The 19,458-nt window shown below is 48.3% G+C and overlaps 1 protein-coding gene, 1 long non-coding RNA gene and 2 other non-coding genes across 4 annotated transcripts; all 4 read right to left on the bottom strand.

Moving 5' to 3' along the window:
* Positions 1-2,679: 2,679 nt before the first annotated feature.
* Positions 2,680-10,491, bottom strand: RPL3 (ribosomal protein L3). The gene is made up of 10 exons (XM_062587819.1): positions 10,462-10,491; positions 8,898-9,090; positions 8,069-8,237; positions 7,053-7,188; positions 5,901-6,087; positions 5,385-5,545; positions 4,800-4,901; positions 4,210-4,305; positions 3,578-3,697; positions 2,680-2,799 (listed from the first exon to the last, which is right to left on the bottom strand). Exons 1-10 carry the CDS (start codon positions 10,462-10,464, stop codon positions 2,755-2,757), a joined length of 1,212 nt encoding a protein of 403 aa, XP_062443803.1. The 5' UTR covers positions 10,465-10,491; the 3' UTR covers positions 2,680-2,754.
* Positions 3,244-3,329, bottom strand: LOC134135795 (small nucleolar RNA U83B). Its single transcript, XR_009957380.1, has one exon. It is a non-coding gene; the product is annotated as a small nucleolar RNA U83B (small nucleolar RNA).
* On the bottom strand, positions 5,695-5,786 carry LOC134135794 (small nucleolar RNA U83B). The gene has a single exon (XR_009957379.1). It is a non-coding gene; the product is annotated as a small nucleolar RNA U83B (small nucleolar RNA).
* Positions 10,492-13,497: 3,006 nt separating the features above from the next.
* On the bottom strand, positions 13,498-18,332 carry LOC134136815 (uncharacterized). The gene is made up of 3 exons (XR_009957560.1): positions 18,151-18,332; positions 17,729-17,967; positions 13,498-14,070 (listed from the first exon to the last, which is right to left on the bottom strand). It is a non-coding gene; the product is annotated as an uncharacterized LOC134136815 (long non-coding RNA).
* Positions 18,333-19,458: the final 1,126 nt, after the last annotated feature.

The raw sequence follows: 19,458 nt of genomic DNA, 5'->3' as shown, positions 1-19,458 counted from the left end.
GCTGCTGGTCGCTGCCCCCTAAGCACAGGGCAGAGGGAGGCTTGGGGGAGAGGGCGGCCAGGCAGATACGCTCATGGTTCCTGACTCCAGCCCGGAGTCCTCCGGCTTTCCCACCCTGCTTTGGGCTCCCAGGTGCAAGTCTGCATACAGGGAGCTGTGGGTCCAAACCCCGTGCCCAGAGCACCAAGGAGGCGTCTGACCATGTCAAGAGGCCCCCAAGGAAACAGCAAGGGCTTATGCGGCCCTGAGTACACAGGAACTTAAACATGGCATACGTAGAGCTTTCCAAAAAGGGTGCCGAGACCCCCGCTCACTTCTCAGCTGATGCAGAAGCAGCAGTGTAGGGGCAGGCATAGGGCTGCAGAGTCGGCACACGGCACCCCACAACCTTTTCCAGCTAACAACAAATGAGGGGCAAGGACAGGATTTGGGGCAGCCCCAGATCCCTGCAGGCCGGCTCTGCAGGGAGCAAGTACACCTCAACCAGTGCCACAGGACTTCGCTTCCAAGGTATGGATGGGCAGCCCAAGAGCTGCCCCCCAGGAGGCTCGGGGCGCTGCCGGAGAAGCAGGCAACAGCCAGGGCCTCTGGGCCAGGCCCTTGGGGACAAGTGCCCCAAGCACCCTCCACCACTGTCATCCACAGAGGGAGGAGCGCCACCTCCTGACTCCGGGTATCCTCTTGGCCCCAGGATTTCAGGATCAGAAAATGATTAAAACACAGTTGCGTTTTTCTTCTCCCCATCCAGAATTTTTATCAGCAAACAACCTGCTACTTCAAAAACAAACAAATCGAAGTCTGGCATTAGGTCTCCAGCTGGAACAGCCCTTCCCATTAGCCACACACTGAACGTCTTCAACAAGGACAGCATTTCTCCAGAATTGCTTCTTTTTAATTAGGTGCTAATTTAACCAAAAATTCCCTCCACTGTCATTATCACTTTGAAATAAATTCACCAGCTCTCCAGGCACCCCTGGAGCTCCTGCCACTAAGTGGGATTTCATGAGAAGACTTGAAAGGTTTTTGTCAAGGCAGAATTAATGCTTAACTTGCTAGATTTTCATCCCTGACACCTCACCATTTATCCTAATAATCCCAGGAATTGCTGACATCCGTTACCGGTATGATTGAAGCAGTAGCCACAGACCAGGGCTGGTTTAGAGCTATGCACTTGTTAAGCTAGCTAGGATCTGTGCTTTAAAATGGTCAACAGAGTCAAGCAAAAAAGACCATCTAAAGGCTATCTACTAGGCAGGAAAACCTCAGCCTCAAGATGGATAAAGGTTTAATGTTACACTTTCCTACATTGAGGGATTACTGATTTACAGCTCTCTCCACTACTTAACTGCCAATTTGAACGAAATTAAAAAAAAATAGTAGTTAAGTCCTCTCTTGTTACACTTGGCTGAAAGCAGCCAACAGGTTCATGTGTTAAATGAGGCTGACAGGGAGCCAGCCAGAGTGTGCAGTCATCTAGTCTGGTTTCTAGGGAAACTAGGTAAATGTTTTTCCTCCTTCTGGCTACCTTTTAAATCTTAAAAAGATTTTATGCATCGCCATACAAAATACATCTTCCTCTATTTCAATTAGAGCAAGTAATATCAAATTATGCTCATCTCAGAACAGCTCTATGCATCAACTCATTCAGCACGGTAATCTAGAAGGTTATTGCCCTAAACAGTGACTTGTCTCCAATTATGGTCAGTAAAGAATACACTTAACAGTTATCTAAAAATTACATGAGCCCTCAGTTAGCCTACGCGATGAAACATGAATGATCTCACTATTGTGGCTGGAGGCACACACACACGCAGGACTTCCACTGCCTTTCTTGGTATAACACCACAGTTCCCGCAGTACACCACAGTTAGGACTTGGGCTATACACAGCTAATTGATCTTGTACACAAGTGCTGTCTCCTCCGTCCCTCACTAGGAAATTCAGCAGGGAACATAAGCCAGGGTGTGTCTCTGCGACCAGAGGAAATATTTTCAGCTATCCAGTAACGCAACATCAACACTCAACTCTCCCTCCTGCCCCCCAAAATACACTTGAAAATGCCACTCTTCCCCTACTTCCAGACAATTATACAAGGCCTGGAGGCAGCGCCTTTTAGCCAAGCTAGAAAAAGGATTCAGAGAAAACAAGCTGATACACTAGGTGGGAATTAGGTGCTGGCGTCTACTGTTTTCATGAACAGCCAGTGACAAGCTGCATCTGAGAACTATGTAACACGCAGGGTATTTCTCCTGCCATTTGGAGGCTAGTGAATTTCCATGGCAACAGCTAGCAACAGCCACCCACTCCAGGCAGGTACACAAAATCTAGTTATATTTCAATAATCTGAAGTGGCTTCATTCATGAATTTCAAGATTCATTTGAATCTAAGGAGCTCTTTAAACACCTGGCAGATGATTAAGACGCAGAGTACTTTAGTAATTGCAAGCACCATAATTTAGGACCTCTGCTGCTTTACTATTCCAGTGAATCAAGTAAGAGTCTGAAAACATTTAATTTTTGCAAATAGTAATGACAACTTCCTTCTCATTAGAGGAACCCTACTATGAGTTTGGTGCTCATGAATTTGAGCTTTGTTTACTTCTTTGGTTTGGCTTGCTCTCACCCACAGGACCTGCAGCAAGAGTACCAGAATTCACAAAGTATCTATAAAACGAGAGATTAATTCTCTAAAAGTCTTTATTTTTTTTTGTTCTGAGACCACATAGGCCACAGAACACAAGATAGTCCCACACATTAAGCTGTCTCCTCTTTTGCAATACGATCTTTCTTGAGTGGTCCCTGGAGGGAAAAAAAAAAAAAAAAGAAATTAGCAGCAGTCCACCTACAGCACAGAGAAGATCCCATCATCTCCAGTTACAAGTCTAATTTCCCCACTGCAAATTTGCTTCCAACAAATTAACTCAGAAAGTGTCCTCAATGATACAGCTTGCTGCAAATTCCCAAATTCCATACTCCCAACTAAAGCTTTCAGCAGAAACTGAACTTGGTGCAGCCACATTGCACCAAATGATTTAAAATTTAATAGAGAAGAAATGTTGGTGCCACCTAGTGGGAAAACCTCACATACATCAACCAAGCAGCTGAACAGCACTCTGCTTCTGCAAGGGCCCAATACTCAGGCAAGGACTCAGGGGGCCCAAGATCTGCTTCCTCAGCAAGTGACAAACTGAGAATGCTACCCTGAGCCTGCAGCTCACAGGCTTTCTAACACCACTGCCTGGAGCTTTCTCAGAAGGAAGGCAACATGGTGCCACCCCTCACAGTTCAGACACTGCTCAGGGCTTGCTCTGGGCCCATCACTGAACAGTTTGTACCTGAACAGGGCCACATTCCTCAAGAACTAAGGGCAGTCATAGGGGAAATGAGACCACAGCTATTGTCTGTGGTCATGAATAGTCAAGTTGACAAGACAAACAATGTCAAACAAAGCTACACTGTTTTATGGATATTTTGGCCTTGCAGCAGCTCCAAGGTGAAGCTATAAATTAGCCAAACGACTATATAGAGATATGCAACACTAAAGAACTTGGTAGCTCCAGAAAAATCACATCCTTACCATGAAAGCCTTCTTCTCTTCAGCTGTCTGGAAGCGGCCATGGCCAAATTTGGAGGTTGTGTCAATGAACTTCAAGTCAATCTTCTCCAGGGCCCGACGTTTGGTCTGCACAAGCAGGGACTACAAGAGAGATGCCACGTGAGTATGCAGTAGCACTTTTTCAATCTACTTGATCACAGCAATGCTGACTTTTCCTCCATGGAAAAAACTCCTTCCTAAATTATTCTGGCCCTAAACTCCAGCCATTACTATGGAAGGAACATCTGCCGATAAGCCAGCTGGCACCTTTGGTCTTTAAGGCTGAAGACTAGTCATCCCACACCAGCATCAGCAGATGCAAGCTCAAGCCTGCCTGCCAGTGTCCTGATGATGCACAACAAAATTCTTAACACTAAAGTGCATCTCTCATTGCAAACAGGCCAGGACTAAAATAGCAGGGAAAGATACTCAGTGCTGCTCCTGAGGTGACGAACATTAGGTGGTGGTACATATGTCCCATAGTCTTTCTTGAGGTCTTCCTCTCTAGTTGGCTACATGAATCCCCAAACAGCAAACCAAGACACCTGTTATCACAGGCAGCGCAGCTAACTGAAGCTGTTCCAACCCACCTCGCAGCACCCTGGGCTACTCACCTTGCGCAAGGTTAGGACTCTCTTCTTGGTCCCGACAACACAGCCTTTCAACATGATGAAGTCATTGGTCACCTCACCGTAGTGGACAAAGCCTCCCTGAGTAAGGAGAAAGTCAGTTCTGGTTTCTCTGCTCCGTGTAAAGTGATCACATGCTTGCCCACCTCTTGACATCTTATACTACTTCCATGTCTCAGCCATTCCTACATTTGCTGAAATTGTTTTCAGTATTACATTCTACTTATCAAGTCTCTTGCTATAGCAGTTTACTTACTGCTGCTGTAAGACTTCTGCAGAGAACAGCAATATTAAGTTGACAGAGAAACAAAAACTGCTCTCCCTGTTGAATTATCCTTATCTGCATGACTATTATTTCTATGTTTATAGCATTCCTTTATATTGCCGCCAAGTATTAAACATAAGCAAGTTACACAACTCAATACTGAGACCGACTTGGCAACACCACCTCCTACAACAATTGAGTTTTTCCCCTCAAGAGTTCTTCATTCAATCGTTCTGCATCTTGTATCCATCCTATTTGCCTCATAGCATTGCAATTTAAAACCACTGTCTTTACAACTGCAACAACTCACCAGAGGGTTAATGCTCTTGTCAGACAAGTCATAATCAGTTGATGCGTTGTTTTTGATCAGCTTTCCATCCTTGATTTGGTAACCCTGGCCAATCTTGTAGATCTAAAATGACAAAAACTTCTACTCAGCAAACAATAGGAGAAAGGGCCAAAAATCATCCAACATGGAAACGACTCTATATCAAGTTGAACAAAAGTGTCTGTTGTACTTGAAACCATATGATCATAGAGAAATCTTATGGTTGTCCAACACAGAACTAGCAGAAAGCTGGCATGTTAGAGAATCATCCTATTAGGACATGATTCAGAACTCTTCCCAGCAGACATTCTTGGCCATTTACTTCCACATTATGCAGAAACATGCAACTCCTTTCTGCTTCTTGATCCACAAAGTGCCACTCAGCCTCTGTCAATACAAGTAGCCATAGCCATACTGCAATGGGACAACACTGGTTACTGCACTCAAGATTACATTCAACCAGAGCTAAGCCACTATAGCAAAACTCTCCAATCTGTTCCTTATCATGCAGTAACTTGGCCAGCCTTAGTTTCTTCATAAAAATTCAGAGGCACAAGGTGCACACACCTTCTTATTGATTTCAGTTCGATGGTGATACCCCTTCTGACCAGCTCGAGCCACAGAGAAAGCCACACGAGCAGGATGCCATGCACCAATACAGGCAACTTTGCGCAGGCCCCTGTGAGTCTTGCGGGGCAGCTTTTTGGTGTGCCAACGGCTGGTAACACCTGAAGCAAGAAAACAAAGCAGTGTTGCTTATTGTTCAACTAAGGTAAAGATACCCTTTTCTAGTAGCTGTTCTTGGGCAAAAAGATAAGCTCAAGACTCAGCATACCAGGAATTAACTATTTATTGGTGAAGTGCCTGTCCCTGGGTTGCGTTCTCAGAAGGAAGGCAGCATGGAATGACTCCTCACAGATGTCAGACGCTGTGCCCAGCGCTTATTCCATGGTTTCATCACAGAACAGCAATAAGAGTGTTGAATACCTCCTCAGCTCTTGGCCCAAGTACGCGTAAAAACACAGACTGAGGGATATCATTGAAATCTGTCCTGATCACAAAGAGAATATCAATAGTGTTTACCTTTGTATCCCTTGCCCTTGGTGACTCCAATGACATCTATCATCTCATCCTGTCCAAAGACAGTCGACACAGGCACCTGCTGTTCCAGCTTCTCCCGGGCCCAATCCACTTTCTCAGCAACAGTGCCACCATTCACCTGGATCTCCATCAAGTGAGACTTCTTCTGTCTCAGGGGGAGCAAACGCATCTAGAAAACAAAGGATGGAATTTAGCTGCTGTTCTTCCAAGATTGATGTACTATTTTCTATCTCAGTATCTTTTTAAGTCTTGGTCTAATCAGTTTTTTTATATATATATATTTGTTCTCCATTATAACAACTTCAAAGTACTGAAGTAAAAGACTACACTGAGGGCAAAGGCTGTGTCAAAGCTTAAATGACAAGCCAAAACAACTGCAAGCTGCAAACCACCCACAGGAGAAAGTGCCTACAACCCCCACAGCCACCAGATATGCTTCATCCAAGAAGGGCAGGAGGTAAAGCCTACTATGCTGAAGGACACTTTAGGCAAGGTCACATTTACAGTTATCTTTACTGTATATAGCACAGAGGGCCTGAGACAACTGCAATACTACTGCTGCTGCCTAGAATGGAGATCTAATTCTAATAAAATGGACAAAGTCATAGCTCTGTATCTCATTACACTTACAGCCAACCCAGAGATGTAACTGCATTTCCCAGGAAAGTCTGGCTGCAAACTGATGGCCAGGGAGAAACTACCACACCACTCAGTACACACCTCCTTGACATGATCAGAGCTACTGAAAGGCCTTGAGTGCTCGCTGCCCCTACAGAACACTTCCCTGAGGCCTGAAATTAAGGTGAACACACCCTAGAATTAAGTACTTAGTCCATTTGCATTTACAGCTGTAATCCAGAGAGCTAGGGTCTACCTGTCAGCATAGGCCTGAGTAGCTCCTGGTATTGTTCAGACTTCTGTACATTACTTCAGAAGACTGCTAACTAATGGTTGCTTCTGAGGCTACTGTAAGCATCTGCCTACACTTTGCACAGAATTAAGAGTATTAGTATTTATACTGTGCTTCACAGTTAGCATCAAACTGACAGCAGAAATCTGACCTTGGAAACAGAGTAAGCTTTATGCTCACTCTTAGGTGTTCCCACAGTACACCCGAGTCCTGCAGACACTTACCTGAGTGTGAGCCATGACTCTAATAACCTGGCAGTATTTCTTCATGCTATTGAAATCTTTCTCCAGCTGCTTTTTGCCCTCCTCATCTTGCCATTTCTTGCAGTATTTGGTGAAGGCCTTCTTCTTGGACTTGTGCCTTCAGGAGCAGAGCAAAGACAAGGTTTGGCTAAGCCCTTCATCGATCCCCTTGGGAAGCAGGGATGAGCGGAAGGAGCTGCCACCTTAGCAGGTTTCGGCTCATTGCCAGCTTCTAAGGAATCTTTTCCACTGGCAAGCGGAGCCTGGAGCTCATCAGACAGAGGCAGGGTTGCCAGAGCTGAGCGGAGCTGCCATGAATTCCAAAGTGCATTAGTAGTCACAGTACAGAAGACTGTAGAAAAAGTCTGAACAGAAAAACAATCTTTTAAAGCAATTTTCATGACTGTTATCCACTTCACAATATTGTGATTTCCACCCCCCTTGTAAACCTGAGCTATGCCTAACATCATTACTGCGACACCCATTAGCCCTTTACTGCACTTCTTTGACCTCTTTTCAGCTTGCAAAGTTCATAAATAAACTCTAAGCTCTAGACACACTGGAGCCATACTTAAGCAAACATGCATACTTTGAATCAGAACAACGGTGTCTGGAAGAGTAATCAAAAACATTTGTCTTCCCCTTTCCTGAGAAAACAGGACTACAGTCAGGATTCGACATTCAACAACAAGCGCCAATGGCGATTTCCTTATGTCCGCCCGTCGAAAGATCATCATGTGTAGCCTGCTAGGGAGATCTTAGGCAAATGCCAACACTGTCACCCACATGCCAAAGAGGGCATTAACCAACATTAGGCTGTCACCCTGCCAGAGTAGCCAGCTCTAACCTATCACACTATTAGGCAAGTTCATCAAGGCCAAACAGTAATCACTGAAAAGATGCTTCAGAAAGTTGTACTGGTATAACCTGCAACCCAGCAAAACAGCAAACTATAGAGCGAGATAAAGAAAGACAACAAGCAAAAGCTCCTCTCTTACCAGTTCTTGTAGAAGCGGCGCTTACACTCATCACTGATGTGCTCAGCAAAGATGGTCTTGAAGCTGCGGAGACCACGTGGAGTCTGCACATAGCCCACAACGCCTACAATGACCATGGGAGGAGTCTCTACTATAGTGACTGCCTCTACCACTTCTTTCTTGTTCACCTCTGCATGAATACAGAAAACACAGCATACCAATTAATATCAGCATCAGCTATTAAACATCTTCCCATCCTCCACACCCCCAAATGCCTGGTAACAAAGGTTCAATGAGCCATGTTCTCTTCACAAAGGCCGGGAAGATGTACGGTAAAACAGCCAATGAATACAAGTGGTAATTAAAATGCCTTACAGAAATTTGAGGTTGGCTCAGCAGCAGGCACTGACAAAGCCCGGTAGGCAAAATGGATGGTAGCTAGTAACAGAACTACGTTCACGACTTGACAATCAGCAAAAAACACCAAAGGTGATTTATTTATGTCCGCCCATCAAGAAGAGGTCATCGTAAGTAGCTTGTTACAGCACAGCTAAACCAAACCATCAGCTCAACCAAACCATCAAGCCTCTCTGCAAGTCACCATGCATCTCAAATAGGACCATTACCAAAAAAGAAAGCACTATTAGATATAGTCTTGGTGCTAGGATATCATTCACATTGAAGTGGGAGTGGCTTGAGCATTTTACACCTTTCTTCCCATTCAAAAAGGGCTTGGAACTGGGTGAAGACAAGTGAGGACTAAAATTCAGAGATACCTAAAAACTAGACACTTTTCACCATTTATAAGAAAAAAACTAATCCTCCTATTAAAAGGAACATAAATACATACTAGATCCAGGTCTGTCAACTTCACGGACAATATGGGTCATGCCAGCTTTGTACCCCAAGAAGGCAGTGAGATGGACAGGCTTGCTGGGGTCATCCTTAGGAAAGCTCTTCACTTTGCCTCTGTGCCTACTACTGCGCTTGCGGGGCAGGAAGCCCAGAGACCCATGCCTGGGAGCTGAGAACTTGCGGTGAGACTAAGAAGAGAAAACAAGTTTTTAATGCATGTTTCAGAGACCCACTTCTCCCCACTCAAAGGCCATCTGCCAATTTTCTTCTGGCATTAAACAAACACTACATATAGACACTTTGCATTCTAGAAATTCTTTTTAATGTCAGCTGTTTAGCTTGTTAAATCCATTACAACATTATCACAATATTGCCATACACACGTCTCAACTCTTCGACTTCTTTAACATTCTCTTCTATTTTAAGAAACCAAGTGCCACCAGCAATGGAACCATGCAAGCTGTTAACATGGCCACAGCATGTCACCCAGATTTCAACGTTCGCCAGAATCTGAGAAATGGAGAAGCATGCAGAGTCTTATGTTTTAATAAATAATCATCATACAAACACTCATTGCAAAAAAAAATCGATTCAAACTAGAAAAACTACAATAAAACAGCATTTTAACATCCACCCTGAGCTAGTTGCTTCAGGTTGGAATGTAGTTGTTTCAAGGTATGTTTGCTTTAACCACCAACCCTGTAGTGTGACAGAAGTTGGATACTATTCTGAGAACTCTCAGCTCAAAGAACCACCCAGCCAACCTCATCTCTAAATAGCAGAAAAAAAGTTATACAGTTACACAAGGAGCAAAGTGTCAATAATCAGGAAAACTAAGTAGTGCTTTTTCTGGAGAAAGCTACATAACCTACATCAAGCAGGAAATAATTTACCATTCTCAGAACAGGCTGTTTTTTAGATTAAAAGCAAAATCTGTGCTACGGCCCACCCAAATCAAATTTTGACACGTATGTTAATACTGAACGCTCTCAGCTTAGTAGCTTCACATATTGTGTATACATATAATGCATGCATACACCACAGGGACTGCTTCCCATCTTAGGTTACATATAACATAACCAAGCAGGAAATATGACCCTTTTAAGTAAAGCCTGGTGAATTCTATTTCTACAGAAAGACTCCACAGCGTTTACAACCTGCCATGGCCTCGCTGCAGTAGCGGGAGTAAACAAGGGAGCAAGGTCCCACTTTTAGCACCAACAGTCAGCACCTCCGACCCAGAAACACACCGGGTCCAGGCTACCGGCCTGGAAAAGTGGCTTTTTTGGTTGGTTTGAGGGATTTTTTTTTTTTTTTTTGAAATAACGGGGCGCCAGGCACCGCCACAGACAAGGCCGCCCAGCATCCTCGCACCCTCTCCCCGGCAAAGCCTCGCCCGCCCCCAGCCGAGGGCTGAAATGAGCCCCGTGCCGCCTCCCGCAGGGCCCCCGCGCGGCGGCAGCGGGCCCGGGCGGCCGCCGCGGCCGGGATGACGGCGATACGCGAGGGATGGCGCCGCCGAGGCCGGGCCGCGCCACCCCTCCCACCCCCGCACCCACCATCTTGTCTCCGCGCTGCGCCGGAAGGGCCGCAGCCGGCCGCGCGAGCCCTATTTATAGACGCACCGCCCCCATGAGGCATTGCGCAGGCGCTTCCCCCTCCCACCCTCGCGCTCGCGAGCTCGCGCCGTGATGCGCCCGTGACGCGCGCGGGGTGGCTACGGGTGGCGAATGTGCTCAAAGTTCTCGGGGCGGCGTTCTGCGAAGCGGCGGCGGGGAGGGGGGAGGCTGGAGCCGCCGCCGGCGGGGAAAATCTGCTTTTCTCCTGCTGGCTCCCCTGAACTTCTAGTGTATCTCTTGTTTGTCTCTTTAAAGTGAGATATCCCGTGACATAAAACTACGTTAATGTCTCTTAGTCCCTCGCTGGCCCACGGAGAGCAGGACGTGGCTTGGTGTTTGCCCCGCGGGTATTAGGTGGCTTTGTGCCAGCGCGTCTTAGATTGAAGCATCCTAGAAAACTGCCCTACATAAGTCGTGAGCGTTGGTGCAGACAGCCGCAGACTGCAACGAGCAAGCAGAGCTCGGACACAGCAAGCAAAAAAGAGTTCTAATAAAGCAGCGATCTCACTGCTGGCCCAGGAGCTGCCTGAAATTTCCCTCCTGCGTTAAGTTGCCTCCAGTTTCTTTCGTTCGAGCCCGTCCTCTTCCTCCCACCACTGTCCTCGTGGGTCAGCCCGGCGTTTCCCAGCCTCGCCGTGCGGCCCTGTTGACCCCCTCTTCATCTGATGCTGCCGACGGCTGTCATCGCCCCGTCAGCAGCAGGGGACGATGCTGCCGGCCACCAAGGCCCTGTGGTCCTTGCTGTCGGCTTGTGCCCGCTCTACCGTGTCCTGGCTGCTCTGGGGCAGGAGAGGGGCCTCCCGGCAGCTGGAGAAGGTGGTGAGAGAAGCTGGGGCTTCCTTGCGGGCCGCAGCGAGGTGAGCTCACCCCTGCCGCGCTGCCTTTCTCTGGCAGGTCTGCGTGGGGGTTACAAAGGTGCTGCCGGGAGCCGCGCGCCTGGCGGGGGCCCTGCTCTCTTGGGGGCTCCTGTGAGGGGCACAGGCATGTTCCCTGCAGGCCACGAGATGCAGAGTTGCCCGGGTTTCTCCCTGCCACCCCAGGCCAGCAACCTTGGAGGCCATTGCTTCTGCCCTCTGTCCAGCCATGCCATCTCCTGAGACACTGCTTCAGATGCCCATCTGCACCTGCCTTGCAGGGCTTCTCCTGTCCCACCAACCTGCCGAAGCAGGTCACAGTGGTGAGGATCTCAGTCCAAATCATAGAGAACATGGGATACAAATTTGGAGTCTAAATCTTAACTTCTGATGGAGAGCGTTAAGCAGGGAGTGGGACTAGGTAGCCACAGAGAAGCAACAGAGTATAAGAAGAAGCTGAAGTAAAAAGATTACAAGGTGGAGGGAGGGGGAGAGGAAAAAGATCAAGAAGAGCAGAATTAGGAGGAAGGGATGCTCTGAAAAGGAAGGTGCAGAAAACAGTGAGGATATGGAGGAGAAAAATGATGTAAAATAAGAGGACAGGCAGGAAGAAAATGAGCTGGGAGGAGGAGAGGGGCAGGGCAATGTGGTTTCCTAAGGGAGCCTCCCTGCAGCACCAGGCGGGGCGGCTTGTTGAGAAAACCTCCAGGGAGCAGAGGGCAAAGGAGTGGTATATCAGACCATCCTGATATGATGAGGATGAGAGGATGATGAGGATAAGAAAGGGCTCATACTGCAAAAACCATCATCACAGCCGGGTGCTAACCTTGCTGTGTGCAGATAAAGAGGCAAATGAAAGAAAAAGTGCCATACACAGAATGAATAGGAAGGCGTTTGAAGGTCACAAGGACCTGGGTTAGCTGAGTAAGCAGCATCCAGCAAGACAAGGAAGAAGGGAAGCAAAAGAAGCCGCTCTCATTTCCAGTCAGCACTGTTAAAACCACGCAGCAGAAATGTGATACCCACCTCAACTTCTTTATTGTTGCTGCCAATTAACATATATGTCTATGTCTGTTGGTCTGTTTAGCAACCTATTTATCTACCTCACAGACACAGCCTCCAAAGCTCGGTTTTCAGTAGGCAGTGTGGCTTTTCTGAAGGCAGTTTGCCTCTCACTGTTGAAGTGGACTCTACACACACCCCTGCATAAGTGTTTCGGAAAGAGAACAGTGTTGGCATCATCCTCCTTTCTCCTGCTTGCATTTCAAATGGCGGAGTGAGAGGTACAGGAAACAGTCTGAGGCTCCACTATAGTCTAAGCCTGAAGGGAAAAGTTCTGTTTAAGACTTACTCTAGAGCATGTTAGCATCTTCCCTTTTATATATACACAAACATACATATATACATATATATATATATAAAATCACAGGTAAAGATCTCCCTGGTGAAAGAGCAGCCTGGGATCCCAGATGTACTGGTTGTGGCAGAAGCCCTCCAAGGCAGATGGTCATCAGAGGCCACATGGCAAGGCCTGGTGTAACTGGTGCTGCATTGTGTTTGTATTTGAACAGTACACACAAGCCTAGGAAAAGGAAACACTGGTATCAGTGCACGCTTTGCTGATGTGGCTAGCTGTTAAGTTGCCCACCAACTTCCATGAGAGTGGAAAACCTAAGGCAGAAGAAGGCTCTGTTGCTCTAGGCTCTGCTACCATGACACTGAAGTGTGATGGCAGCTTTATACAATGCTGTCCATGATGTTGTGATGTAGCCGAGTTTGTCTTGCCAGCTTCAAATTGGCTGAAGTCTGTGAAGTGGTTTAGGATGTACTTGATTTTTTTCCACTGTTGCACCTACAAAATGTACTTGCCAACCAGGAAATAAGAAAAAAGTCCTGAACACTTAGGTACGAGAACGCTCATCAAAGCAGATAAGTCTTTGCTTAAATGAAATTTTCGAGAGTGGACCCTGAAAAAAATTACACATAAAATACCTTGCAGAGTTTGTTGAAAATTTAAGTGTTTATACTTACATAAAGACACACAGATGTTATATTTTAATTTAAAAAAAAAAGGAAAGAGAAGTACATAATAAAATACATGCAACTTCTTAAATAAATCTTTAGCTGTGATTCTTATGTTATCCAAAGCAATGATATCCCAGCGTCATTTTTCAGACCTATGTAACATTAGAAAGTGTGAACCACTGCAATCATCCTTCTTGAATAAGCTAGATTTTTTTCCAAAAAATAATCTGCTTGTTCAAAGTTGTGAGTCAATACATGCCTCAACAGAAAATCCTGTCATAATGTTTAATTGTTTTTATTAAGTACCTCTGTAGTCATAGGAAACTGTAATGACCTGTAACTCAAGATGCTTGACTAATCTTCCTCAGACTTTGCAAAAGATGCAGCACACTACTTAGACAATGTGAAAAAATATAGTAACAACAAAGAAAAGAAAACATGGATTATTTAAAAATTAATAAAATCAAATAGATTTCACTGCTAACATTGGCATCAATTTATTTTGCATCTTTGCATATCTTAAGATATAAAAAGACATCAAATAACTTTTTTCTTGCAGGAACATGTTCTCAAGCTGACTACGTGTTCTTCAGGGACTGCATCCTAATACGTATTTCTATGGTGCCTGGTACAACACAGCTCCGAATTCAATTACAGCCTCTGTGTGCTCCTGTTGAATTAATAATGGACAATAAAGACAATCTAAATGCTGAAGTTATGCAGCAAAAGAGGAACTAGAAGTAAGACTTACTGTGGAACCTGTCTGCAGATCTTATTATTTGTATTATTCATATATTATTTCTCCTGCTCTACTTACTACTGTTTTCAGTACACAAATAAACCATAAAGACAAGTTCTATCACTGGATAATATTGGCTTGCTCTGTCCCTGTCAGTAACTTGCTAATCCAGGAGCTCCTGCGGAAGTATCTCTTCAGTGTACAGAAGCAGATCTGAGATGAAACCTGAACAGGGAGGGAGCTACAGGACAGGAGATAAATTATTCACTCCCCATCCTTCGGCACAGGGAAATGGGATAGGACTGGACTGAAGAAGCTCTCTCAGACTTGCCTAGATTTGAAAATGTGTGAGTGCCTTTGCGTGATAACTGATTTGAAACATGATTGCTGCCGAAATGTTTCCTGCAGCAGCTCTGATGCTCCGCATCAGGCAACGGTGCTTCTCTTCGGTGTGAGGGCTGGGGGCGAATGGGTCCTGCAGACCCTACCATGCAGGTCAGCAAAGCTGCCAAGCAGAACCCCCGTCTCCCCTGCCGCTAGCTCCAACCTGCAGGACTCCTCACCAGGCTGCCTCGGCCCCTCGCCTAGCCTGTCAGCGGGAGGATGAGAAAAGAAACACCAATATCCATTTTGATAGCAAGGCAGGAAAATGTGCTCTGGTACCCCGTTCCTCCTTCCTCCAAACAGCTTGTTGCAATGCCTGCTTATGCCTGGGTGGGAGCAAGGAAAGGGGAGAGCAGCCCTCCCTGTTGCTAGTGCACCTAGTGCATCTCTTGCAGGAGAAGCTATGATGGGGTCGCAAGGGATAAACAGAGCACTGGCAGCTGCTCATTTTCTTTTCTAACCCTGAGGGTTACACAGACAGTAAGGCTATAAGGAACCAATCACTTCTTGCACTTCTTGCAGGTTAAATAAGCACAGGTCGGCATGTGGCTATCACTCAGCAACCCAAAATCACCATGTATCACATCAGGAGTCTGGACCAAATATCCTGCACCTCCTGATCAAGGAGGAAAGACCACCCCAAAATATGTGGAAGGGACCCACATGTGAGGCACAGGATGCCAGTAACTGGGCTGGGCAGACCTGCACTCATCCAGCCTGGACTATAGCAGCTGAAAGCCAGATGCTTTGGAGAATTGGCTCCTGGTCTGTTGGTCAAAATGGCCTGGTGTCACATTGCTTCTAGGTCAGCCAGACAGCCTTGGCTGAACTAACATGGACTGAGCCCAGGCTTTGGATAACTGACCCGGCACCTGGAATCATGCTGGCTGGTATACCTAAGAAACCAGCTCAGCTAGGAGCATCCAGTCCAGACACAGCACCACATATGCTGTTTGCTGGCCTCATTCTTCTACCTAAGCACCTCCCTGGGGTGAGGAGGCATGTCCCAGGCAGACTGAGGAAGCTCATGAAGCTGCCAGATGTTTGAGATGGTACTAGATATATCCAGGAGAATTTCTGTGGAAAACAAGCAAAGTGCTGATGAAGAAAATCCACCTCTGTGACATCCAGAAGCTGAATAAATTGGGAAAAAGTACACAGTGTGGGGTCACTGTAAAGAACATGGGCCTTAATTCAGCACTGCCTGTGATACAAAGGGGATGCAAACCCAAGCCAGTGAAGACCGTGGTGCCAAGAGCTGAGTGGGCTAGTGTTGCCCAGACACAGGGCAACTGGCATTTGCCATCAGGATCTCTCTGAGACTGTTATAAGGAAGGGAAATTGATACAAAACACCTGGACCCAGACACCCCTACCTCTGGGGGAGATCAGGACAAATATCTGTGCTGGAAGTGCCCATGGGCTATCTGATGGCAGTGCTGCCTCCTCCCTACAGCACATCTCCCCCTCTCTGCAAGGGAGAGGTGATGGTGGGACTGCAGCACCAGCACAGAAGCTGTCTGAATTCCCACCGCTGGGATGCTGACCTGTAATATACAATGTAAGTGCTGCACATTATGATTATATCAAGTTACTGCAAACATTAATTAAATAGTTCAAGCAAACACCTACCAATAGAGCCAAATCCTGCTGCCAGCTGCACTCCTGTAACTGAGCGCTAAGCTGTTCAGCAGTGGAAAGCTAGTTATCCATCCAGGGTGAAAAAATTAAGAAAAACACATCCAAGTATTAAACAAACTCAATCAGCTCCCAGAGACCTTTCATCTCTCCTCCCCAACTCTAGTCTCTCTGCAGGTTAAGTAAAATCCAATGTTATGGGCTTTGCCAGAGCGAATCTGCATACCGACCTGCATGAAAAAGCCCTAGTAGACTGAGAGGTGCCTCATTTGGAGGGAGTTTCATTGCCTACCCTGACCTGGCCCAGAATGAGAAGGGAACCAGTAAGAACGGGAGATAGGCCTGGACTTCAGGTCTCACGACAGGGCAAACCTCTAGGCAAACTTGCTGCCTTTGCGGGGCTGAGGGTACAGCTGGGTAGTGCTGTAGTTCCCACTAGTGCGCTGGGGAAAGGAGTGGAAGACGAGCTCTGGGAGGTTACCCAGATTTGACTCAGCCTTTCCTGGGTGTCTAGTCCATGGGCTCCAGCAGTCCAGTGTGATGCCCTCCCTGACACTTGCAATGGGGATGACAGTTCTACTGCACCAACTTACCAGCTACGCACACCATCTTTGGGAATGCTGCGCAGCTGGTAAATGGAGGTGTAGCCTGTGGAAGTGCAGCACCAAGCACCCTGCCAGCTGAGTCCCTGTCCTTGAGACAGCTGGTTATGCCTGGCTGCATCATGTTCCCAAACAGAGCTGTTCATGGCTGGATGTGAAGAAGGACTGCTCAACCCTGAGCCCCAATCTACCCTGATGAAAGAGCCCCACAAGGACTAGGCAGTGCTGCTTGCTTTATCGAGTACAAGTGCCGCACCAGGGTGCAGGATGAGCTTTAAACACTCTTTCACCCCCCCGGTACATCTGCCTCTAACTCCTACACAGAGCTCTTGAATGAGGAGCTGATTCATAGACCTTGCAGCTAAAACTAATTCAAACTCAGGCAGAACAAAAGCGTACTAGAGCAAGTTAAGCATGTTCCCCATCAAATTCTTCCGCAATTTGCTCTGCTGCTGCTAACATGAACCTGGCCATAGGTGTGGTCAGGAAGTGACAGTGCCGTAAGCCAACCAACTGGTCATTCTGCTTTTTCAACCTTCGTGTACTCTGCAGCATGGAAAGGAAGAAAACTATCCTTCCACACAGATCTGTAGCTGAAGCAGTTGCTTTTGCTCTGTATATAGCTGACCGGTTCCAAATCCAGTAGAGCTCTTAATCCAGAGTATTGGAGCATTTCAGACACCTTTTTAGCAAAAACAAATCTCTTTCTCTCTCTCTCTCTTCATCTGGGGATTTAGCTGCAAATGTGGTGACTTTTGCATTTCTGGTCTGCCTGAAGGTTTTCTGGTTCTTGCAGTCTCTAAAACCCTACGACTTGCTTCCAGATCTCCTGTCCCATGGCTCAGCTGGCTGCCTTGAGCAAAGCTGCTGGCTGCTTTGAGTTCAGCATCTCAGTAAAGAAGAGCTAGGGAAGTCCCATGGTTTGCCTGGCAGAAACGGGATGCAGAGCATCTCCTCTCGGCTTACCTGTGTGAGCAGTTGGGCTTCAATTCTGCTCAGGCAGAAGCCAACACCAGCTTCGCTGACGAATCCAGCAGCAGCAAGCCTCAGCCCAACGGCCAGCCGCAATTTTGGAAGGGGTGCTCTGCCGCTTCTTTGTGGTCAGACACGGAAACAAGGGCCCGTCTGCTGAAGCACCAGGTTTGCGATGTCTCCCACTTGCCTCCCGGAGAGCCCACGCATCCTCCTGGTCTCCGAGGACGTAGCTGCAGCGCGGCGGTGAGCTTGGCGCACGGCATCCCGCCGGCCGGGCTGCGCCGGAGCCAGCGCGGTGCGGGACGTGCTTTTGCCTCTCGGTAGCGGAGACGCCCCGAGTCGCGCCCGCGCCCGGCAGGTGGGTGGCCGCAGCCCCGTCCACCGGAACGAGCTACATCCGCAGCCAAGCGCACCGTTTGCTGCCCCGCGCCCCGGAGAACGCGCGCGCAGAGCGAGGCGGAGAAGCTGCGGAGGGAAGGGATTCGCTCGCTGAAGGTCACCGTCTCGCTCGTCCCACGCAAATGCGAGCGCATTCGAAGCGTTTTGGGCTCCCGCTGCAGAGCTTGAGAAACCACGTTAAAACCCAAGTGTTTACTTTTAATTTCACTCTTATTAGTGCAGATTATCACCGAATTTCCGGAAGCCAACAGGCGGCCGGGACGAAGCCGCTGTGGGCAGAAGAACCACCAGGCCCAGGAACCGGCGCCGCGGCTGAAGCCGGATTTTGTTTTCCCCTTATAAACCCCTTTCGCAGTGTTGCTGAGCCTGTAGCTGTGCCAAACCCGCACCGCCCCCCAACACCCCTCCGCACCCGCGCAGCGGCACCCCCCTCCCGCGCCGGCGGCCCCCGACGCCCCGGCAGCCCTCAGGCCCCTTGCTCACCTGTGTCCCCTGCACGCGCACCCCACACCCTGCGCTCCCACCCCACACCCCACCTCTCCACACGCGCCGCATACACCCCCCCACTGATGCCACATGCCCCCAGCATCCCCCCTACGTACCCCCATCCCCGCATCTCCTCCATCATGCCCCTTACACACCCCCGCAACTTCCCCCCACACACCTCCCCCTTACACCTCCCCACACCCCCACAGCACACACTTCTCCCCACCCCCCACATTCCCTCCACACCCCCATAGCTCACACTTCCCCCCACATTCCTCCCCACACCTCCCCACACCCCCATAGCACACACTTCCCCCCCACACCCACATACACCCCACTCCACCCCTCCCCATGCCCCACACTGCCCCCCACACTCCATAGCACACACTTCCTCCTGCATTCCTCCCCACACCCCCATAGCACACACTTCCCCCGCACACCTCCCCCATACACCCCACCCCTCCCCGCACCCCACATTGCCCCCCACACCCCACAGCACACACTTCCCCCCACATTCCTCCCCACACCTCCCCCATACACCCCACCCCTCCCCGCGCCCCACATTGCCCCCCACACCCCATAGCACACACTTCCCCCCACATTCCTCCCCACACCTCCCCCATACACCCCACCCCTCCCCGCGCCCCACATTGCCCCCCACACCCCATAGCACACACTTCCCCCCACATTCCTCCCCACACCTCCCCCATACACCCCACCCCTCCCCGCGCCCCACATTGCCCCCCACACCCCATAGCACACACTTCCCCCCACATTCCTCCCCACACCTCCCCCATACACCCCACCCCTCCCCGCGCCCCACATTGCCCCCCACA

Source organism: Rhea pennata, chromosome 1 (genome assembly GCF_028389875.1).
Source record: "Rhea pennata isolate bPtePen1 chromosome 1, bPtePen1.pri, whole genome shotgun sequence".
NCBI classification, from domain to species: domain Eukaryota; kingdom Metazoa; phylum Chordata; class Aves; order Rheiformes; family Rheidae; genus Rhea; species Rhea pennata.
The sequence above is the reverse complement of the archived record's forward strand: the minus strand, read 5'-3'. Positions and strand labels throughout refer to the sequence as shown.